This window comes from Electrophorus electricus, chromosome 24, assembly GCF_041902795.1.
Source record: "Electrophorus electricus isolate QZ-2024a chromosome 24, ASM4190279v1, whole genome shotgun sequence".
Classification (NCBI taxonomy): Eukaryota; Metazoa; Chordata; class Actinopteri; order Gymnotiformes; family Gymnotidae; genus Electrophorus; species Electrophorus electricus.
In genome coordinates this window covers 8,862,768-8,886,965 of record NC_137520.1, presented here as the reverse complement: position 1 = coordinate 8,886,965, position 24,198 = coordinate 8,862,768, and the positions used below count along the sequence as shown (strand labels likewise).

Here is a 24,198-nt window from a genome sequence, read left to right as displayed (position 1 = left end):
ATCACACTTAATTTTGTTGTTGATCATTGAAGTGCATCATGATTGCATAGCTAAACTGGCAGAGATCCCATGTCACGTCTGTATAAAGTACTTACATCAGTTTTAATGAATATACAGAAATTCTTCTTTACATCTGTAGTAATTATTCCCAGCACAAACAATCAATACAGTACAAGATATGTATTTGCAAAGTTCTTTTGTGTTTTCAAATCTCTTGCAAGGCTTCTGGGGCATCCAAATACATAACATCAGATGACATACTCTGCTATTAGGTTTACATGTTATTAGTTCTGTGTTCCACTGTCCATCGCCTTTAAAAGCACAGCTATACATCGCACCTGTACATTTCTCCATAAAAGTACAGGTGTGCATTCTATCACTCCAGCTCTGTGTAGCGATTCATGTTCTCCAGATCAGATTTCAACTGTTTAAAATCAGGTCGATTCTCCGGCTTGTCGCTCCAGCAGGACAGCATGATGTCATAGATACACTGAGGGCAATTGGGAGGGGCCGGCATCCTGTAGCCATGGTGCATGACCTGTTTAACAGCCTCGTTTGTGGTGAAGCCTACAACAAGCAAGAGCAACTGTAAATACCAACTCAGCTCAATATAACCACACTTGCTAAATGTATACTTTCTATACAAAACACACTACTAAATTATTTCTGCTGAAGCAATATGCTTTGACTCCTTACACTCTAACACTAGACTAAACATTTGGGGATGTTGCAAGGTATAAAAGGAGAAAGCAAACAATAAAAGTACTTCTGATAGGAATTACTGCCTACCTGGATAAGGAACTCCACCGTTGGTAACGATCTCATACAGGAGGACACCAAATGACCACACATCAGACTTATTAGAGTACCGGCCACGGCTGATGGCCTCAGGAGCAGTCCACTTGTATGGAATCTTCTTTTCTGTCGATATATAAACTGCCTCCTATAGGTGTAAAGACTGCGGTACTAAACACAATGTAATAAATATAGTATTTATAAATATAGTAATCATTTTTCAATAACAGACCTTGATGATTCGTGCTAAGCCAAAGTCAGCCACCTTGCAAACGTAGCCCTCACCAACAAGAACATTCCGTGCGGCTAGGTCTCTGTGAATACTGTTATGATCCTCCAGATACACCATCCCATCCGCCACCTGGGCTGCCATGTCAATCATACTCATCAAGTCTAAAGCCTCACCCTCAGCACCTGGCAAAACAAAGGACAGCAAGCGACAATCAGGAGGACAAAGACTAGCGCAAAGATACAGTATCTTTTTTTTTTTTAAAGAACCATGCTGTAGAACGTATTCTCTGTGGATGTTTGCACTTTCTAAATGTAGCCACAGTGAGCTTCTTAAAATATCCAAGGGGAAAAATAGCCTAGTTGGTTAAGTGTGCCCTTACCTAATGGCGAGGCCAATGACACCGAGTTACGCAATATATTATGCACTGAATGAATGCGATTATACTCAGGTCATGTGGAAGCAGACCCGCTGCTGTGTGCTCTCTGAAGAGCTGACTTACTGCGGAGGACGTCCAGCAGGTTTCCCTTCTCCATGAGCTCAGTGATGATGTAATAGGGGGTGGAAGAAGTGCAAATAGCGAATAGTGAGATAAGGTTTCTGTGGCGCATACGTTTCAAAAGCTGAACCTCCATTTGAAAGTCCTGCTGGTTCAGAGATTCTGATATTCAGAGAGCAAAAAATAAAGAAAGAAAAGCAAAAGGGAGAAAAATTATTAACAAGTATTTTAGGCAAAATTTGAGCAAAAAACAGCTAGAGTCCTTTCAGGACAAAATACACACCTGATTACATCTGGTGAGTCAGGTGTAATCAGGTGTAATCAGGAACTAAGGGAAAGAGCTAAGGTAAAAGTTTGAATCTACAAAAAAATATTGAGAGACAGGTAAGTCCACATCACTTATAGCTGGCATTAGTTTCTTTGTTTTATTTTCATATTAAGGTCATACTTATCACCATATTTTCCACCATTTTTAGAAAATCATTCCATTCCTCATAAAAGCAGATCAAAATGTTAAAACAGTGCAGTGCCTATTTAAACAGTGCAGATTAATATGAGAGGCCTAAGGGAGGGAGTTAAATCTGTAATTTGAAAAAAAGCTAAGACACATAATATAAAAATAACCTGGCCTATACCAATATATACACCATATAATTCAGCACCAATTCCACCTTTCCTTCATACAGCATGAAAAATTTAAACATCCAAGAGGACTCCATAGCAAAGCATCTTTAGTGTGTCTGTCGCCTGTGGCTACAAAACAACCCTTGTCCCCATTGTGAGGGTGGAGTGGTGACACACCATTGTTCTTCAGGATTTTGATGGCCACGTTGATGCGTCTCTTCCACTTGCCGCGGTACACGTCAGCGAACTGGCCACTGCCCAACTTCTCCTCCAGGGTGAAGTCCTCCTTCGGCAGTTCCCAATCATCAACCGTGGTGTGGGACAGGTCCTGAGGCTGCGGTTGCCTCTGCACACACAGCCAATGTCCCCACAAACTTAAACACGTGTTCACAAAACAGAGACAACTGAAGCGCCTGTCTAGATTCAACAGTACAGATATCCAGAATTGTTTTATAGCAGTGGTGTCGGTTTGATTTCAAGTTTGAGGTGTGTGTGAGGTGTGTGTGTGTGTCTGATCACACCACTCAACCTAACACTTATAAGTAGTGTGAGCAGGAATTACTTGCAGGGGGGGGGGGGGGGGGACATCACCCCCATGCCCCCCAAAGACCGCGCCTATGGTTTATAGATTGTCAGGTCCGAGATGCCGGTTTATGAGGTAAGCCTGTCTGGCAGCGAGTTGCGGCTGCTTCGGTCCTCAGTACAGCACGAATCCGCCGGCACAGGGATTCAACAAAATGTGGAAAATGATGTCAATGCATAATTGCTGTAGTTTGAATGGCTGAACAGTCTTGCAGTTAACAGCAAAGATGCCCAATGGGTTGAGATCTGGGGACTGTGCAGGCCAATGAAGCAATGAAAACTCACTGTAAAGTTCCTTGACCCACTTGGTGCTGATGAATGTGTTGTGACATGGTGTATGCGGAAAGTGTCCGTCTGAATGTACATATCTGAGTGTCTTTGCTGCCCCTCACAGCTAGCTAGAGTTATGCACTGGAGGCATAAAGGGATGAGCCATGATGTTCAGATGTGCGGTGCTGTTCACACGTTCTTCCGAGGGTATTAGAAGCCCTAATGTGTCCCATTAGTTTACCTGCATGATTCTCACCACTGCCCTTTGATGCTTCTGACGCTTGAAAGGTCCATGATGACCCGTTTGAGAGATTCTATAATCTTGGCATGCACAGTGTTCAAATATCATGCAAAATCACTGGGGTTACTCATTTTGCCCATTTAAATTTTCACTTGAGCACTAAATGATGCTAGAAAAGCGGGTCAGCCTAGTTTGCAGCACACGCCACGGTCTCCAGACATATTGCATGGACGTACTGCATTGTGTAATTTGTGTGAAGGATATTATGGTGTGAGGTACACACTAAGCTTATTGTATCGCTTCCTATGTCCATAGAATAGAAAGTTAGAATAGAACATTAAGATGTAATGGAGAATACACAGATAGAGATGTAATGAGAATCAGAGAGAAAGAGAAAGAGAGAGAAAGAGAGAGAGAGAGAGAGAGAGAGGGAGGGAGTGTCCATTTGTGTTGTGCCCCTGTCTCACCCTAATGCATGGCTTTCCCAGTCTTTGTACGGCACCCAGGCGATGGTTGTGGTAGTATTCTACAAGTTCCAGTAAACTAGGGAAACCGTGTGCCTGATCCACATAGAACACGCTCCCCGTCTGGTAGACCTTGAAGTGTTTCGCTCCATTCCTTACCCTGACTGATGCAGCAGGTGCACCAGAGAGGTGAAAAAAGGTCAGATGAAATGCCAAATACTGTAAGGCAACAACAACTCTGACATCTCATTCTGATAGTGTAGAGAACAGTAGCCTCAGGCAATTTTTATTAACCCCCAAAGTTAGTTTTAGATGGGTCAATTGAACTTGTTTTATACAGTGGTGATGCTGTAGGACATAAATGAGGCTTGTTCAAGCTCTTTTACTACTCACGGGTGAATCCTTTTGCATAAAGCAAGAAATTCAATTAACAGCTGTAATGTGTTCCCTATTTCCATAAGTGCCATAAGGTTTTATTTGATTTTTTAAAATGTAATGCAATGAACATTATTAACACAGTACCAAATGTTCTACAGACTTTGTGCTTTATGTTTTTATTTGTCATTGTTGTAAAGGTGAAATAGACTTGAAACATACAGCCTGCCACTCACGCACCCACCTGAGAGCACATGGCCCACGCTGTCATTCTCACTGAGTCGCACCAGAAAAGCTCCATCACCATTCTCAGCAGACAAGAGGTGACTGAGTGATTCGAACCGGTTCATTTTGCCAAAGAACCACCTGAAATGGATGAGCCCACAGGAAAAGAAAATCAGAAAAGAGATCTCAATCTGTGGCGTTTCTCCTTGAAATGAGAACAAATGAGGAGGAGACTTTTCCGTCTCAAATATTTCTGCTGAGCAAAAAAGAACACATCTCTTCTGAAGTTTCAAAAGAGCAAGTCATACTATAATTACTCCATATGAAAAGCAGCGATAATCTTAGGCTGTGTGTCAGTCTTTTCAGAAAATTGTGGTTTTATGGCCTAAAAGAAAACCTGGATCTGTAATAGCTAACTAGTTAACTTTCTACCCCTAATGTTTTCATTCACTTGAATTTAGCTAGTTAGCCAACATAACTAGCCATATATCTCTTACAAAGTAACAAAGTGAATATGTAGCTATTCAAATATTCACTCTTTAGCTAGCTAGATTGACCAACATTAATTAGGTTTAATTAGACATTAATTAGATAATTTTTGCTTGTTGTCACACCACCCGTTTCCCCAGATCACTACAATTCCCAGTGTGCCCATGACAATACAGAAGAACACCCAGCCAATCACCAGCCATTCACACGTTAATCACCACCGGACTGTTAACTGCACCTGCGGCTCATTTACTCTGCCCGTTTTACACCTGCCATTACCACTCACACTTTGTGAAGTATTACCACTTGTATTGTCAGTGCATACTGAGCATTAGACACAATTGTCTTGCTGTTATTCCGAACTTTTTCCGATGCTTACTTGTGTTTTTTGACTGCCTGGATATTTTGTCTCTCTGGATTTGGACCCAGACTGTATTTACTCTGTAATGCTCCCTGGCTCTGTTTATCCTATTGTACTGGTTCTGACCCTTGCCTGGGTTTTGACTGCCATGTTGGATTATCCTTCTCCAATTAAAAGCACACCTCATTTTATCCACGAGTGTCTGCCTTTCTCTGAAACTCTACACTTGTATGTTTCGTTTTTTTGCAATGAAAACCAAATTTAAGTACAATAATCTCTATTTTTTCTATAAAAACAAAAATATTATTGTTTTTCTAAAAGCACAAATGCTGTAAATATATAGTAATAATATTGATAGTTCTAGGCTACATTATACTGCTGTCGCTCCACTGGCAGATAATTATCTTGAAAGATATCGCTCTGGTCTAATTTTTTATTTTTATTTTTTCAAACCAAATTCTCAGACTCGACTCCCTTAGTACAGTAGTACTGTGTCTCCTTTTATCTAATGTTTCTCCTAAGGAATTGTGACAGATCTGATGCAAGTCAGATTAACCATTACTTTTTATGAGCCATCAAAGACCAAACTTTGAGCAACAAAGTTTTCATAAAGATAACATTAAAGTGCAAGGACATAAGGTTATACAGACACTGCAAATCTACAAACTAATATTAGCTCATATTAGATTGAAATCTTGTGTGTTAAGGTAAAGGCGAATGGCACCGAGTGAGTGATAAGGCACAGAACGCGTGTAATTTGGTTATGAGCTCCCTTACTTAAATGCGGCGGACAGAGAGGTACGAGAATATGCATGATTGATGGTGGATGGCGTTTGGCAAATGTTTCTGTTGGTGCCAATAGACGCTGGAAAACAGCGATATTGGAGCGGTAGGTCATCCGGGAATTTTAGTTTGACCGGACTAAAGTGGTTTTTCAAGCGCTGATGTATTTGCTTTATGTTGTAATCTACGATGCAGGTCCCGTCCTGAATGAGACGAGAGCGGTCGGGAAACTAAAACATTTAAAGGGTGTCAGCGAAACTCCCGGTAAATACTTTTGCGTGTTTAATTTTTGTTGTGATGCGAGTTAACCTGTTTTGTGAGTAGGGGGCCGAGTCACGTTTTTGTTGCTACGAGTGCGTTTTAATTGTATGAGTTTCCGTGACAGAATGTTACAGCAGATGTTTTACTGCTTTATGTGTGGTGCGGGAATATTTTAAAGTCTGTTGTGAATTGCATTTATAAAGTGGTTCATGCACGTGTCTGTTGGTGACCACGTTAAGTGTCTGTGAAGCCCTTCGCAATTGAACGCAGAGCAAGAATACCTGCTCGTTGTACTCAACTTGTTTTGTAATTTGACTGGTGATGTTTATATTTTTAAAAGGAACAAGGTGTTGCCTGTTACACTTGCATTTCAAAATATTAATGTCTATATTGGACACCAAGGCCAACAGAGGTTGCTTCTCGTAATGGGTCCTTTTCTATTTTGGCAATATTTTAAAATCTTCAAAATATTACATTTTACACAGCATTGGGGAAAGATGAAATTAACTAATTCAACTTCAGGAAAACCTAAAACTGCATATACTTCCACTATTTGTTTGAGTAATAAGTGAGCTTCCTATTTCGTATAACTTCAGTTGATGTGCAATTGTGAAATGAGAAGAAGAGAATTTGGCACTCACGGCTGCGTAGCGACCGTTTCCCCGCGTTCCAGGTAATTATAAGGGACTATACCGGTTGCGAGCGTGCGTCCGCACGAATCGAGTTTTTGAGCAGTCCACCAGTCTCCATTCTTGCTGACAATTTTGAACATATCTCCCACTTCGAATGACAACTCCTCATCTGCTCGCGCCTCAAATGCCCACAGAGCCGTATAAACAGCCATGTCCACGGGTTCGTGCACGGATGCCGGGCCGTACCGCGTGACAGGGTGCGTGTTATTTTCCAGCTTTGAGTTTAAACCGTCTTCTGCGCATCCAGTCTCGCCTTTCGAACCTACATCATCTCGCCTTTTGAACAGTCTGTCCCATAATGACTGAAGACACGGACAAGTTCTCCTCAAACACTCCCCCATGTGATCACAGGGCTGGTGGTATTTGGCGCACTCTGATCCCAAAGCGTTCCAACAAACACCTGTTACGCAGGTGAACAAAACGAAGAGTTTGAAGAACGCTTCTGATTACGAGAACAAGCCGCAGAAAAAGTGCTGTACAGACTTCCTCATTTCTACCACGCCTATCTATGAAGGGCGCACTTAACTGTTTATTTGCGCACACTGAAGGTACGCACTTTGGTAAACGGAATCTACAGAATCGTGAATATATGCCTACTGCATACAGCACTGTATGCTGTATATTTACGATCCTCTAGCTTTCTAATGTTTTATACACGATGCAAACACGTATTCAAAAAATATTTTATTTTAAAATATCTTTAGTTAATGTTGCATAATCCATCTCTCTTGTAATGAACAGGAAGACACTGGTCACAGAAATGATTTCTGTGAAACTGAGTAAGAGGCATCAAAATGATGGTCAAGAGATTTTTAACTCCTGCAGCTCCTGTTTTTAAGCTTCACCACCTCACCACAGTATAAGTGCTCAGATTTGCATATCTGAAACAGACGCAAGCAAGTCTTTTTTTCATAGAGATTTACCACAGATCCAACTTAAATCTCCACTGATTAGATGTAACAGTCTTAGATATCCTGTTTGCTGGCTCCATTGCTCAGTGTGCGAAAGTCCACAGTTGGCAGGTGAAATCACTGGTAAACAAAACACTCACCCGATATCAGATAAGATTAGTTCCTATAGGTCCAGATACTCATCTTGAATTCTCTGTGTGGTCAGACTGACTGTAGCCTGTAGTATAGGCTGAACACTGCTAGGGACTGCAGCATGTGCATCCTTTGACAATAATGTATAATACAATAAACAGCAAGACATCAGCTGTTGCTGACGGCACAGGATATGGTAAACCTGGCATTGAAGTATGAAGCTTTTTCCTGTTCATCTCCTCAACCTTAGCATCATTATTGCATATGTCATTTAATACAGTCTATACAAACACCATTAACAAATAAGAGGGGGAAAAATACAGCTGAAGATGCCATCATTTTGGTAGGGCATCTACCAAACCATCGATTTGACGTAAGTTAGCTTCAGTAGCAGTGCAATTCAAAGGTCTCCTGCACCTTCTTGTCCTTCTGTCTCCCCCCTCTTTCAATCCTTAGACTGGGTCCCACCCTGGCTCTAAACCTCAATGGTTTTGAAGTAGATCCTGGAGTAGATGTTGTCCAGCTGACTATGCAGGGCATGAAAGGAGGGCCGTTTGGAGCTCTCAGCAGCCCAACACTCCTGCATCATGCGGTAGATGTTGGGCGGGCACCGGCTGGGGCACGGCAACCTGTACCCCGAGGCCAAGATCTCCAGCACTTCCTTATTGGTCTTACCTGAGAAAAGGACAGAATGGGATAGGGTGTAAGATACACATGTGCACATTCGCATGCAGGAAGCCACTCACTCAGTAATGCGCTGAAGGCTTATTAGATGGTATGTGTTTGTTTAATATTTAGGCCTAGGACTGGGTGTAGGTGTGTGTGGTCAGCAAGGATGAGAATAAAGCATGTCACATGGCATTTGTGGGTGAAACGGGCGTGGCAGGGCAGACCCTTACCCTCATATGGCATTTTTCCCCGTGACATCATCTCGTAGAGCAGCACTCCGAAGGACCAGACGTCCGATTTAACAGAGAAGCGCTGGTGCAGGGCTGCCTCTGGAGCCGTCCAGCGCACAGGTATCTTGGTGTTCCTGCTGGCCGTGTATACGCTGTCCTGTCGACGCACACATGTACCTGACTTACATACTCACAGAACCACGTTCGTACGTGTACAGCCATATATTTCACTGAAACCTGGTGTGAAAATGATATATAGAGACAGATAAACATAAATCGTAATCCTGAATAAATAACAAGGATTTTTCCTGGTCTTTCTATACCTATCCATGAGGAAGTCTGAAATGTGATTTACATTTATTCTTAACAATCCACCTAAAAAGGTCTGCACTGCATGCTACCCTTTTCATGTCCGGGTGAGACATTCCTGCGCACGTAGTTCCTTCCTGGCTACCTTTATAATGCGAGCAAGGCCGAAGTCAGCCACTTTGCACCCCAGGTCGCTTCCCACCAGGATGTTGCGCGCGGCCAGGTCCCGGTGCACAATATGGCGGTCCTCCAAGTAGGCCATGCCCTCTGCCACCTGAGCAGCCATGTAGATGAGGTGAGCCGAGGTCAAAAGCTGTCCCTCTGGAGCTGCGGCACAGGAGCACATGGGGGAAAAAATAACATTCACGTATCCACTACTGCACAAAGGAATTTTTTCCCAACCTTTGCTCTGCCTAAGACGCTCCGGGACAGGCCACTAATTCATGTATAAAACAATGCAGACCTATGAAGTTAAAGAAAGGCCCAACTGAAACGATATGTATTGAGCTGTGTCTTAAAATTGCTAATCGGGTGAGTGATGGACGTGATATCGATTTTTCTGTATAAAATTGATACCAATATCTTCTGATATAGCATTTGAATGTTGCTCAATATTGATACGGATCCAGTTATTCTTCATTAAAAACCACTGTGGAGATGTGGTTTAGTTGTTTGGGTGAAACTTAGACTGTTGGGGAATTGTTTTTGTGCGAGATGTACTATATATGCTATATTTCCAGATATCATGCATGAATATGACAGATACATTTAAATAAAATTCTAAAAAACAGAAAAGTGTTTACAAGACTAAAGCATTTATTTTTCCAATAAATCTTAATATATCGTAATATTTATTGCTTTGATCATCACCTGTTTGGAATACACTGCAGCTCTGTATTACAGCACAGGCCCAAAACTGCACGCCTGATGCCGCACTGGAGCATCAGCTAAGGCAGTTGGTGCAGGTCTATTTAAGTGGCCTGGCTTTCCTTCAGTAAATATATTTGCTCATATTTATATTTAAGCAACGTGAAACCTACTGTTGTCAATAGCCCAATCTTCAACTCTCCTCCCTCTCTGCCCTTTTCAACTTATCGTACTAATATCGGCAATGCTTGCCATGTGCACACACACACACACAGACTAGTATCACTCTATGGAGTGCAGGGAACTTGTGTTTGCGCGCTATCTGTCTCTCTCAGCTCAGCACCGGTGACCCCCTCACTCACTGACCCCTGAGATTTATACTATAGTTCTTCTGCATTTTTAATCATTATTTAATGCAATTGTTATTTCACATCAAATTAATATTGACATTATAATACTTCTTGTGAATTTCAGTGGTAAATCGCTGTTATACCCACAATATAACACACACACACACACACACACACACACACACACACACACACACACACACACACACCTGGCATTGAGTGAGCAGACAAAGGGGCTATGTGTACGAGTCTCTCTTCAGTCGACCTTTGCATAAAACAGATAGAAATGTAATATGATAATTACAAGATGGTTATTCGTACTATCCATAAATAAATAAATTATTGTGGACGGAGTTACCTTATTCTTTAGCTTCTTATTCAATTTTTCAAGTTTTCCACCTTTTCATGCATCAAAGCCACAAATTAATTAATTCAATTAATTTCTAGAAGCAGAGTGCTTTACTTCGTTTATTCGTCCTCCTCTCCTCTCCGACTCGGTTTCTGTCAGGTTGCTGCTGCTCTTTCTCCTTTCCCTGACCCTGAACTTCCTTAACAGCCAAAATGGAAACAACGTCGTTTGCGTATTGCTTCCATCGCATGTTTTATAAGAGGACGGATTAACAAATGTATCGCTCTCGGTCGCAGATCTGCGGTTTCTATCATTAAGGTGAAGAAAGCTAAACTCTACAGCTGTGCATAAACTCTGCTCAAAGTAACCTAACTATTATCACGTGACCTGCGGTGCGCCTTTGCCATTTTCGCGTTGGCTTTGCGCCAGCATCGGATCCTCTTCCTTTAAAAAAAATCTTCATTCGATATCCGAACCAGTATTTTTTTTGCTGATATCCACCGGATTCCGATGCGTGGTATCGGATCGGTGCCATGTCTAGTGACTGATGACTTTCTGGCAGGGAGTGCTGAGGTTAGTTTGAAATAAGATTGTGCGCTCACTAGTTATGTTTCACACAGGGGGACATTTAAATGTTCCGCACAAAACGACCGGAAATAAATCCGGTACACTCTGAGCTGCACACAAGTGCAAGACCATTACGTGTCCTAAAAAGAATGAAAAGAATTATCTGAGAAAAATCTCTTCTAAATCTCCCCTAAATTGCTGTAATATGCTCATTCTGAAGTTCATGCTCATTATGAATCCTTTTGTGTTATACACCCATTTGAATATGACTGTCGATTCTAGGATGAAGTCACTTGGATTTTGGATATTTTATACCTTAATAAAAGCACTCATTCTACAGTACAGCGCTCTATTTTTATACCAGTTTGGCTCAAAATATAAATTTCTATTTTAAAACAAAAAGAGGATCTTATAATATTGCACCTGAGCTATGAACAATACAGAAAAGGCCTCACATAGAACTGCAGCATATGAAAGACCCAGAGAAGAGATCAAGAGCTGCACCTCTAGCCAGGACACCACTCCACACCACACTGGAATCAGCTCCATTCAAAGTAAAGGGTGCTTTGTTCTTCTAATGAATCATACGTGGATGAATTTCATGGGGAAGCATTGAGAGTGATTTAGGTAAATACTAAGGACACAGGAAGTCTACTTCTACAAAGTTACTCCTACAAAGGCTTCCTCTCGCTATCATTGTGAAGGGCACTTTCAAGCTACAAAAAAGCAACATCAGAATATCTCACCACTTAATTATTATCATTATTACATTAAGTGGTTTCATGCTGCAGCTTGGAGATCAGCCATAATTGGTTCTTGAAGAAACATACCACTCTGACACTTGTTGCTTCTGGTGTAACCACATTTTTCTTGTCCTCTCATGTGCATACGTTTAACTGAACTTTGCTATGCAATACATGACCGCTGAAATTCTTCCCAGCAAAGACATGAAGTCTACTAACACAACTTCTATTAACTAATCTTTAAAACATTTATTACACACACACACACACACACACACACACACACACACACACACACCAGATTAACCTGTTGTGGAGCTGTATTCCTTTCCTAGTCCTACCCCTAAGGTAAATGTATCCTGTTCACGCTACACCTGTTCACACAGCTAGCCCCACCCTTTCAGAGGCTTCTGAATGAGACACTCTAAATGAGACTTGCAGTCACTGTCTAAATTGTAGGACTGGAGAACTCGGTCAAGCATTTCAGCTATGACGTGTGGGAATATGGGCATTCACCTTGTTTCTTCGTTGGCGTTACAAACAATCAGCCACCGAGGCCTCTCATCTCACAGAGGCACCCTGCTGCACTTAAAATCATAAAGAAAACTATGCTTTGTGAATTCTATAATGTTCCTTTAAAGCAAACACACAAAGAATTGGCCTTGGGACGCATGGCATTAAAGACCCATGTAGATTTTTAATGATTTGTTGTTTGCTTTTAGTGCAAATCTGTGCTAAAGTGGTGCAATGTGTAATGTAATAGAGTGTATGTTAAATGATGTGAAAAATTGTAATATCCAACACTCCAACACTATGGTCAAAATAAAAGTAAAAAAAATCTGTGAACAGAATGCACATTCAATGGATGTCCCACGACTTCCTTTTAGCAGTGAGATTGGATTATTTCACTTTCGCAGATAGCATGATGTAAACATTTAGTTCAAAAGAAGAAAATCTATTTTTGAAGCAAGCTTCCCTGTGCAACTCACTGGCCAGGTAGGACTTGAGGCTGCCCTTGGTCATGAGCTCGGTGATGATGTAGACAGGCTCTCCCCTCGTACACAGGGCCAGGAGCTGGATCAGCTTGGGATGGTGCAGATTCTTCAGAGCATGGACCTCTTTCACAAACTCATCCAATTTAGTGTCCTCTAAAGGGTGATGGAGACAAAGATGTGGAGGGGGAAGGGGTGAGGATGAGTGACTGTAGATCCATCACAACTGTCTACACTAAGGTGGTTTAATCTAAAACCTGCACGGATCTTAGCAAAAAACGTTTAGAGGGTAACCATAGCGCCCTGGGGAAAATTACTGCTAAAATATGTTGACCTTTTTGCTTACATCATAAATTCTTGGATGCTGAACTTGCTTCAAAGATTAAAACTTAAAAAAAGAAGTAGGAGCAGCAAAAAAGGAATTCTAAAAATCCCCAGTACAGACGTAGCACCGCTGTCTGTGTGTCGTCGATGCCCACAGAAACCACAATGAAACACTTTGTCTAGATGCATGTCTAAAACACATTCACATTCATATGATCAACTGTGATGTCTAGACTGTTTCTAATTAAAAGTGTCCTGTTCTTTTTCATAACCTCTTTTTTGTTGTTTAAAATTATCGTCATAACTTGTTTCGCTAACCTACTAGTAAAGATAAAGCTTTTCCAATACTTGTGCCACATATGAACAGTATACACACCATTTGACCAGTTCAAAGGAGTATACGAACCGGAATACTGATGGTAAGGAGGAATTTATGTATCCTGAATCTTCAAGACTACCAAAGGTGTTATTATGCATAATACTATCTTGACTGCAACATTACACAGCTTTTTAAAGCTTTCATTGTCCTTTTAAATGGGTTTAAACACAGTTCTTGACTTAAGAAACAGCTGCTTATACTGTGAGCACAAAAGTCGTTCAGAGATATCATGTCTACAGATTATTTAGCAAGTTATTAATTAGTATGTTAATGAATTTGCCAAAAATGTAACTATAAACCGTTATTTACATCAGTGATTATTTGACCTCTCAGTTACAGAGGTGGCTAGTTACATGATGAAAGCATGACATTTAATCTTACATAAGCCTGAAGCCATAAAATAATCCCAGGTAATTTGTAAGATATATAATTACTGTATTTATTTATTTTTGTCAGGTTTCAACATAAGTTTAAATCAATAGCCCAACTGTTATGTCATTATGTTAAGGATTTACAGGTTACTTATGCACAACTTCTGCACTCTAGAGCAAGTATCTGATCAATACACTGCAAAATCATTTAAAATTACCCTGAATGTTGAGAAATATGTATATGTTAAGGTTTCTGTGCTGAAAAATTCCTTTTTGAGAAAACTCGGCTCCTTTCTTGACCTCCTAAACCTGCTGCAGATCAGATGCGGGCGTGTGGAGGACACAACCAACTGTGGTGGTGGTGTGGAACACATACTGGTGTGGTGTGGTGGAACACACACTCTGTGGAGCCAGAGATGTCTGAGAGTGATGATTTAACCTGGCAGTAGTGGCAGCCCTTCTGACCCCTTTGCTTCTAGCAGCTGAAAAGCACACAGGACAGCAGTGTTCCCAAGTGGCTGGGGAACTGTTCTATGGGCATGACACTGAACACAGTGGCTGAAAAGCTGGACTATCATTAATGTTGCTAACTGCAGGCAACTGCACAGTGAAACCATTTTTATTGTTTTATTTTTCCTTGTGCTCTATGAATCACTATGAAATTAGAGTGCCCACTGTCTGCTTTAATTTCAGGCTTTGAATGGCCATTTTGGGTGATTGACATCAACCATGAAAGCTGGCCATCGTGAGGCAGACAGACCATTATGTGTGTAAAAATCATGTTTCGTACACTGTTTTGAATTAAGAAGACACTGACCATTGCAGTAGTCTACAATATGGCAGGCCTTAGAAGAGCACAGTATTGGCTAACTGAAGAACAAGGTTAGTCATAAAGAAAAAATCACTGAATAGATCGAGGTCAATATTGAGGGTGTAGGTGGGCATGTACTGAAGACACGCATGTAAACAAGTTCAGGGAGTTTACCACAAAATGTAACCCACTGGTAAGCCTGGTGAGCAGAAACAGGCCACATGTTTACCAGAAAGCACATTTGAAAAAGCTTGTAGATTTTTAATGGAGAGATAAGACTGTACCAGAGGGCAGGAAAGAGCAAAACGTAGGGGAACAAGGATCTCAGGTGATCTGAGATGAGGCATCTGTGAAGCATGGTGAAACAGGCATGCCTAGCTGCCAGCAGAACATGGTGAAACAGGCATGCCTAGCTGCCGGCAGAACTGGCTCACTTATTGATCATGTGAGTTGTACTGAACCTTTAATGTTCAAATCCAACCCCCCTATCTTACAGAAAACTCACTTTGCATAAAATTGTAAAAGCAATTTTTTTTTTCAGACCCAAAATGGCAATTCAAAATGGCAAAATGTCCAATTCAACCACCAAACTTGAATCCAAGTGCAAGAATTTCATTTTCTGAAGATTACACAGAGTAACTAGGAAGCATACCGATTTGATTAAATAATATTCCCAATGCTTTATCCCCTTAAATGTCAGGAGTGTGTACAAAACAGGCTGTTCCTTTAATGTTTTCCCTAATAAATATTTAAATACCCTCAAGTTAAAGATGTTATTTATATTCAATTCAATTCATTTAAAAATAACTAAACTTCACTGTCGATTTATGTAAGGAGAGTGAGGGGCATGACCTGTATTGCACTATATATATATATATATATATATATATTTTACTGCACTGTATTTTTTTCTACTATTTCTGTACTTTTTAGGCAGTCATGCTAAGATAACCCTACACATTGAAAGAGGTAGGAAGAATCTACCATTCACCACTTGAATGCATAAGTCAAATAATTGCATTATAGAAGTGTCATGGTGCCTGATGGGCACGCTCACTGCCACACACACAAAGCCCACAGGTACACTCCTCCAGAGCTGTGCATTACTCCTGTCCCTGGATGCAAAAGGCGCGTCGAGTGAAACTGCTACTCTGCTCTTTCACTCTGCCAAAAGAACGATTGCCAGCGCTATTGCATTTTTTTTTTTTCCTTTTTAATTCTGCTCGCTGCAGGGCTTGCTTTGTTGTTGGTGTCTAGATGGATAATAAAGACTTTTCATTCCCACACTCATGTCTCCCTCCCTCCCTGCTGACATCACAGTAAGGAACAAAGGTTCAGTAAACAAGGTGCTATGAAAGTGGAAGTTCCTGGGTTCTGAAACAATAGTGACTACAGATCATACTGCTTTTATAGAAAAACGTCTATAACCAAAGCAGTACAGACTACAGTCAGAAATGTGACAGGCAAATACAGTCCAAATCCCTCCACACTGCCATCCTAGTGCTGCTGCAGGATGATGGTACAACAAACGACTGTTTATAAAAACAAGCATGTGAGAGCCAGGAGTGAAAGTGGATCATGAAAAATGAGTAAGAATCATGGCATCCTGTGGTAGGCCTATGGTAGTTTTCGCCATTACCTCGCAGGTGTAGTTGGGGGAGGTTGTACACGTGTGTGTGTACGTGTGTTGGGGAGGGGGAAGTGTTTTGACTATTCCTTCTTTCAGTTCCTAGTGTTCTTTCACTACAGCCAAAATGTGCAGAATGCAGTGGAATCCTTTTAGCACAAGGCTGACCATCTCTCACGCCGTCCCAGGCACAAGGAACCCAGGCTTGCCTCCTCATAAATTCATCTGGAGACACAGTGTTCGCATACACATGGCACAGAACCTAAAGGGCTGGATAATCACTCCAGTGCCTTTACCAGATTGCTTAGAATAAAGTGGCAAAAAAACTAAGGATCTTGTTAGACTTTCCAAAATGGGGATTATCGTACTTCACTGGAGTTCAGGTGATATATTTTCCAAGCGCTGGAGCAGAATCCCCTGGTTCACCAAGATCACCACTTTCCTGCAAAGTTGTTTTCCAAACCAAACCCAACACACTGCACGGGAAGGTACAGGGAGGTGGATCCATGTAAAGAAAACTTGTAGTGACTGAACTAGAGGGTGAGAGTTAGAAAACCTGAACAAGGGAGCAGAGTACAGAACACTGTAACATAAAGTATGAAAGATGTTGGACAAACACTAATGCGTGTAGTGCAACAACTGACATCAGAGCAATGTGAACATAAGTCCGCTAGAACCAAAAACCACGAGCTCACTTCTGTCACGTTTTGTCATGTTTTGTTTTTTGCTGCGTGTTTATAAGAAGTATCCGCTCAGGCGAAGACCCACCTTGTTTTAGCATTTTGATGGCCACTTTCTGGTTTGTTGTGGTCCACACTGCCTCCCATACTTCACCAAAGTGCCCTTCCCCCAGCTTCCTGCTTAGCTGAAACTCTTCTCTTGGCCTCTCCCATGGTTCCATGTCAAAGAGCTCCCTCTGTTCATGTTTTTACACACACACACACACACACACACACACACACACACACACACACACACACACACACACACAGTGTTACAGCAGCGATGCTACTTTCTACCTTGTCCTATAACAGGTACAAGGCCCCCTATCTGACCTCAATAAGACAAGATTGCATCTACATCTTGCTCCAAGACAGTCTGACAGACAACACCCATACTGAACAGGTGCCTGTTCTGTCCACCTCTTCTGGATATATGGGAGACCTGAAGTTGTTCTGTTGTTCAAGCCACTAAGAACTAAGAACAGAGCCCTGCCTTCATGCTGAGTTGTTGTTCTAAGGTGTGGCATATACCTAATACAACAAATTCCATTACCTAAATGAGCAATGTCCACTGAAAGTCCACTGACTTTATGAATAAAGCATGTTTGTGTATATGAAGAGATGTTTATGGGAAAATATTATAAATGCAGATACTTTAGCAGTTATTTCAAAGATATTACAGAATTCTAAGAACTGAGAAATTTTATTTATATTAATCAAGCATACTAGAAAATACAATTACATTTTACATGGCAAATAAGCATTATTTACACAAAGAATAAGAGCTATATTTACACTGGTTTTGAAATATCCTTCTCAAATATAGTGCATCTAATGTATCTGAAAATACTTCTAGTTAAAAATTATCATGTTGTGAAAATTATAAATTAATGATTTGTGCAACAACCAACAACCAAATAATATGAAATTATATATTTAGTCAGTATAATATCCATGGTCTTGGCAGGGGACTTGTTTGTGCCAATGGCTGAAATGTATCAAAATCAAACCACTTGAAGATTGCAGTGGTCACAATCTTTAAAAAAGAGCAGCCTACTGAAATACTCTAACAGATATGCAAACAACTGAAATGTAGCAAAGTTTTAAGTAAAAATGTTTGAATAAAAATACAAAAGTAGAAGACAGCTGTTCTATCCGCAGCGAGTGAGCGACTGAAGGAGTGAGTGAGAGTGAGAGTGTGAATGGGTGACAGAGTGAGAGGGTGTGAATGAGTGAGGGAGTGAGCAGAAATTAAGTGTTGGTGAGTGTGCTAGAGTGAGCGAGTGAGTAAGTGAACAGGATACAGGGTGAGAGGGAGAGTAGTGAGTGAGTAAGCAGAATGTTTGAGAGCGCGTAAAAGAGTGAGTGAGAGTGAGAAGGTGAGGAAGTGAGAGAGTGAGTGAATGAATGCATGTCCGTGTCTCTCTGTGGAGCTTCACGTCCATGGCCTCAGTGACTCAGCCTCAGTGTCTTCCCATGAAGGCGGAGAGTCTAGAATCACACCGAAGCCCAATGAAAAGAAAAACGAATAGCGAGTTTTTGTAGTACAGGTACAACATATGGCAACAGCCTTTTGCTATTGCTACACAGTATCTTTTCAGTTCATAGCATAATGAAATTAACATTTTCGGCAGTCTCACTGTGAGGGCACAAGGAGGTTTATGATTAACCACAAGCCTTCCTCATTATATACACATAAGCATGGACTTATAAAGTGCATAATGTAATCCAGCATTACTGACCCAATGCTAACAGAGTAAAGGCTGACAAAGAGATTTAAACAGATACAGTGCTGTATTTGGACAAAGTGGTTACCCCTGCACATATTTTGACAAAGTGGTTTCCCCTGCACATTCTCTTATCACTGTGGTATTAAAAGCTCACAAACAGTTTCTCTCTCTCATTTGCCAGTCAACTAAAAATTAACAAATAATAGTGAAGAACATGAACTCTGTATGTAAGGTTTGGTTTTATTTATCTCAGTTATCTTCACTTAGGGCCATTTAGTATATATTTAAAGCAGATTGTCACGTGAACAATGTGCTATGTATTTTTCCTACTCTTTCTTTTTACATTTACAGCATTTAGATGATGCTTTTATCCAAAGAGACATACAGTTATGACTGAATACAACTTGAGCAACTGAGGGTTAAGGGCCTTGATCAGGGGCCCAGCAGTGGCTACTTGGCAGTGATGGGGTATGAACTGGCAAACATCAAATATATTAACTACTGAACTTTGGAAAATCTTTGGAATTTCTTTTTCATTTTAGTTGCACAGGACAAAAACAGAGGATTGTCATGTTAACAGTAATGGACCATACCCTACCTGCTGTACACACGGCTGCACCAGGTGGCATCCCAGACTCTTGGGGTTATTCTGGTAGTATCTGATAAGCTCATCCAAAGTTCCAAAGGAGATCTTATCCGATACATAGTAAGCACCAAGCCCAGAACGATGGATACGGAAATGGAAGACATTTGTTTCGTTCCTGGCTGTGAAACAAACCACAGAATCTGTCAGATGTGCAAATGCTTTCAATCAGGTTGCTTAAATTACCACACCACAAGTTCATATTATTACTGTGAGAATGTGTTTTTCATAGAAGCAAAAGAAGCCCATTCATATATTGTACTTGCATTTTAAAATCTCACAATTAACTAAATGAAAATTGAGTCAACTACATCTGACACCAGAGATGATTCTGTAAAACACAGTCCTGGTTTCCCAGAGCAAGGACTAAGTCCACACTAAAAAGGCCTTTCAGTAGTGTGTAATCATTGAGATTACAACACAGTCCAAGAATAGGCTAAGTCTAGTCAGGGATTTTAATGCCAAAATGCAGACTGTGGAATCAATGTAAACGGGATTTGCAGAGAAGAGTTCAATAATTCTTAATCAGTCATACCAGTCTCTGTCATAAAAACAAACACTTAAAAAAAATTAATATATGGATCTAATATACATCTTCCATTGTATTTGATTCATTCAGCATTTTTCCCTGTTATACTACAGAAGGCAAGTATAACACCTACTCTACTGCCCTCAAAAAAGAACCAAGATTCCTGACTCAGTGTCTAAACAAAGCAAGTTGGCCAATAAGGTGTAACAAAATGCACTCTGAGAGATAGTGGATGGTTGAATGGATAATGTGACAACTACGGAAGCAGGTGTAGAGGCAAGAACAGAGCTACTGTTATGAGCAGCGACAAACAATAACAGACACAACACAAACTGCTGAGCTACTAGCAGACAAGAAGACAAGAGGAGAGGGCAGAGAGAGACAAAGAGAAAGAGAGAGAAGAGGATGAGTGTAGACATCAGTAGTAATGTGGCACTTGACAGCAAGCAAGGCAGACTGATCTCTTCCCAGTTAGCGCAGATGGAAGGAAGATACAGAACACGACTGTGGCTGACCTGAGATGGTGTATTCATTACTGTGGCTCTCACTGATTCGGACCAGGAAAGAACCTGCTTTATTCTGGGGCGCCATCAGCAGCTTCTCAGCTTTCTCTCTGTTTATGTTCCCATAGTACCATCTGATACATACACACACACGCACACACGCACACACACACACACACACACACACACACACCAAAACCATAAACTGCATGGATGGAAATTATATTAGTGACTTAGACATGTAGACAAAGTATGTTGTTTAAATTTCACATGTATGCTCTAATTCTTACTGCATTTTTAATGCTACCTATAAGAGTATAGGTTACATCTTTTAATACAACCTGTGTACATTATCTTTATTCACTGTTGGTCTCAGGCGTGTAGGAATTCCACTCTATGGAATTCCAATGTGTGTACCTGAACAGGTTTCATGACAAACAGACCTGGAGAGCAATTAAGCTTTAATAAGCACTACTGTCACGTCCACGTGTTGGTTACGCGAGTTACGGGAGTAATGACGGTTTCAGTGAAACTGTCACAGACACACTAGAGGCCTAGCACGCTGAACTTCCACTGGCTTTCACCGATTAAAAGATTAAGAATGTCTCCTGTCTAAAATCTATATGCTAATCTGCTTCCGTTATCACATGTACCCGCACGCCTTATTTGAATTTATCCTTACTGTCTGCGGTCGATATCCCACGGTTCATTTACTGATGACCGGAGCTATACTGTACCATAGCTGCCTAATTCAGCACTTTGCGATGAAGACGGTGAAAGCAAGAAGGCAGCACATAACTACGTTTCAATATATCATTCTTTTTTAAAATACAATAAAATATCCCGTGTCGTGCAGCTACACTGAACCAGCGTTTGGTTGAGTTTTGAGAAGCAGGGCTCGTGCACCTGCAATATGTCAATTCAGCAATTGCTATGACTTACTTGTATTTGGCGAATTCATCTTGCAGCAGCGCAACATAATTTGCCGGCACCAGACCAGATTCCAGGCTGCCCGTGAGTTTTTTAGCTAGCACGTATTCCCCTCTCTTTTCGATAACCGACAGCTTGTCACCTTCTTTAATAGTCAGCTCCTCCTCGCTTCGGGCATCGAAGTCGTACAGCGCAGCGTACAGCTGCGTCGGCTTTTTCTTCGGAACCGGGATCCGTATGTCACCCGAAACGGTGGGGATTTCGGCCGGTCGACCGACGTCTGGGTAGTTAATTTCGGGCCATATCCTGTTCCATAATCTGTTCAAGCATGGCATACAGGCGCGACAACAATCCTCCATCCCAAGCCTTTATTCCTGGTCCCAGCTACAGACGCCACGGTAGGCAGAATACACGGCAGCCGCAATAAGCCCCAGCCTAGACGATGATTCGGGGACTGTGCGGATCCTTCATGGGTGTCCGGACGCCGCGATCCTTCTAGGATCTCTTTCGCCCTCTTCTCTTTCAGTCAGCGCTGTGAGTGCTAACGTAGCGGAGGATCAGGTGAAACCGGTTTTGTGTAGAGATGGATCACTAACGCAAAAATAAGCACGCCATGGGAATGCGGAAACATACTGCTGAATGAGAGTTGAACGAGGTGGGAAAATGAGGATATAAGATTTAAGATGATGTCCCTGGAAGCCCATCCTCGTCCGTCGATGAATGCTGCATGATCTGAAAGTGCCTGCGTTCCCGCCTACCATTATGACCGTCGCTCTTTATTATAATAGTGCGCAGCATACGGCGCCTCTTCTCTGGAGCAAACGCGCGCGTGTTTGTGGCCGTCTTCCTGCAGCGCGTGGAGCGAGCCTTTCTTCACACACACACACACACACACACACACACACACACACACTTTCGATTCCTGTGCGTGTTTGCATAAGTGGGTGGGTATGAAGGCACTGGTAGTCAATCTCCAGCATACGCTTACCACCCACTTTATTAAAATCACCTATTTATGACTGCCCACTTTATTAGAAACACCTATCTGTCATTGGCCACTTTAGTAGATACTCCTACAGCACAGATGCATTGTTCAGCTGTATACCGCAGAATGTAGCCCATATATGGCCAAGGATCCCATCATCACTGCACTGTCATGAACATAACTGATGTTGGATGATTTAAACATGTCAGTGTCCGGGGGTTGAGAGTCACCTGTCACCCAAAAATATGCAGCCAACAGCAGTATTCTAGTCAGAAACTTAGCGTTGAAGAATATGTGAAGGAGACCAGAGGCCGTGTTGTAGTGTGTGCACGATTTTGCCCTGCTTGTGTTCTGCTCTCACACCAACCCTGCATACTTATCTTTCCTCTCCCAGCCTCTAACGCCTAGTTGTGCACATAACTCAGGTTCAAAAATGATGTGCCATTCTCCCAGGCTGCAGGAATTTATCAGAGCACAATTAAAATTTAGGAATATCAATCAAAAACTGTGTGTGTAGTAAATATATACACCATTGTTTAAAGGTTTACAATCATCTGTTATTTTATTTAACATTCATTATTTTATGTACTATCAACTTTTACAGGCTATATCTGAATAATACTGATTAGACACAAAAAGGTAATTTAGTTTCAGGTAATTTGAGGAAAAAAAACAAAGTTAAATGATAATTAAGTGATAATTACACACGCACACACAAACGTGTGTGTGTATATATATATATATATATATATATATATATATATATATATATATATATATATATATATAATTGATTACTTATCATTTAATTGTGTAAACTGTAGTCCTGTGGTCAGGAACCGATCCTTGAGCAGTTGTTGAAGGATAGTTAACACAACAGACATGCTATAGTCTCTAAATGCACACCTACTAAATGCTTTTGATGAAGTGGTGGTGAATGTATATGCACTAGTCATCTAATAATTACATTCATTTCCTTATTGATATTCCAAATGCAGAAATGATTATGGGTCATGTGAATGAGCGAGTCTGTGAATTATCTATGAGGATGGTTGGTAATTCAGATAGCATTAGTAACATACCATTATCTACTAATAGCTTATGTCCTTTTCTGTATCTCATAGTCCAGGATAAGGATTACACAAAAACAGGATACAATATAATTTAATACCATAATTTTTGATGGTGTTGTATGTTGACATTTTGATCACATTGTCATATACAATATCTTTGAATTTAGCACCGCCAAATCAAAAATTATTTAAAAAGTAATTTCAGTATTTCCTTTTGATACTGTCACATCAGATCTCATTAAATATGCCATTAAAATCTTAATTTTCATCATCATGCATTTTGAGTGGGCTATAAAGAGATTGTTATTAAATTGTCATCAGAACAGTCTTATGCAACACAATCCAGTAGCTCCTAGGGGGAAAAGCTAGAAGTCAAAGAACCTTTCTCAAAGTGGCAAAGTAGCTCTTTTTACCAAGTTATTTAGTAGTTCATTATCTAACACTTCACATTAAAAAATAGCTTACCATGGGATTGGAAATGGGCAACAAGTAATTGTTACATGAGCATCAGCAGTGTTCAGTTTCACTATGTAATGCAAGTATCCAAATTAAATGCTGACTA

General features: G+C 41.0%; 2 protein-coding genes across 4 annotated transcripts; both read right to left on the bottom strand.

Annotated features, from left to right (window-relative positions):
• Nucleotides 1-83: 83 nt before the first annotated feature.
• ptk6b (PTK6 protein tyrosine kinase 6b) lies at nt 84-7,361 on the bottom strand. Of its 2 annotated transcripts, none has more exons than XM_081707062.1 (8): nt 6,840-7,361; nt 4,324-4,445; nt 3,708-3,868; nt 2,325-2,493; nt 1,527-1,685; nt 1,028-1,209; nt 790-921; nt 84-567 (listed from the first exon to the last, which is right to left on the bottom strand). In XM_081707062.1, the coding sequence occupies exons 1-8, from the start codon at nt 7,229-7,231 to the stop codon at nt 421-423; spliced, it is 1,464 nt and encodes a 487-aa protein (XP_081563188.1). In that variant the 5' UTR covers nt 7,232-7,361; the 3' UTR covers nt 84-420. The 2 variants fall into 2 exon arrangements, with proteins under 2 accessions (XP_081563188.1, XP_026862828.2); XM_027007027.3 differs by having other exon boundaries at nt 790-943; nt 6,840-7,360.
• A 198-nt stretch (nt 7,362-7,559) lies between these two features.
• Nucleotides 7,560-22,479, bottom strand: srms (src-related kinase lacking C-terminal regulatory tyrosine and N-terminal myristylation sites). Of its 2 annotated transcripts, none has more exons than XM_027007029.3 (8): nt 21,591-22,476; nt 20,661-20,782; nt 19,572-19,738; nt 17,290-17,437; nt 13,007-13,165; nt 9,287-9,468; nt 8,833-8,989; nt 7,560-8,608 (listed from the first exon to the last, which is right to left on the bottom strand). In XM_027007029.3, the coding sequence occupies exons 1-8, from the start codon at nt 21,935-21,937 to the stop codon at nt 8,409-8,411; spliced, it is 1,482 nt and encodes a 493-aa protein (XP_026862830.2). In that variant the 5' UTR covers nt 21,938-22,476; the 3' UTR covers nt 7,560-8,408. The 2 variants fall into 2 exon arrangements, with proteins under 2 accessions (XP_026862830.2, XP_026862829.2); XM_027007028.3 differs by having other exon boundaries at nt 8,468-8,608; nt 8,833-9,009; nt 21,591-22,479.
• Nucleotides 22,480-24,198: the final 1,719 nt, after the last annotated feature.

Excerpts from the sequence above, each read along its gene's own strand:
- srms (XM_027007029.3), bottom strand. The coding sequence starts at position 21,937 with ATGGAGGATTGTTGTCGCGCCTGTATGCCATGCTTGAACAGATTATGG. Across the intron at positions 17,438-19,571 it reads TGCAGCCGTGTGTACAGCAG|AGGGAGCTCTTTGACATGGA; the intron begins GTAGGGTATGGT and ends AAACATGAACAG. Across the intron at positions 8,609-8,832 it reads GGGAAAAATGCCATATGAGG|GTAAGACCAATAAGGAAGTG; the intron begins GTAAGGGTCTGC and ends TCCTTTTCTCAG.
- ptk6b (XM_027007027.3), bottom strand. The coding sequence starts at position 7,231 with ATGGGGGAGTGTTTGAGGAGAACTTGTCCGTGTCTTCAGTCATTATGG. Across the intron at positions 1,210-1,526 it reads CCTGCTGGACGTCCTCCGCA|GTGCTGAGGGTGAGGCTTTA; the intron begins GTAAGTCAGCTC and ends TTGTTTTGCCAG. Across the intron at positions 944-1,027 it reads GCTTAGCACGAATCATCAAG|GAGGCAGTTTATATATCGAC; the intron begins GTCTGTTATTGA and ends TTACACCTATAG.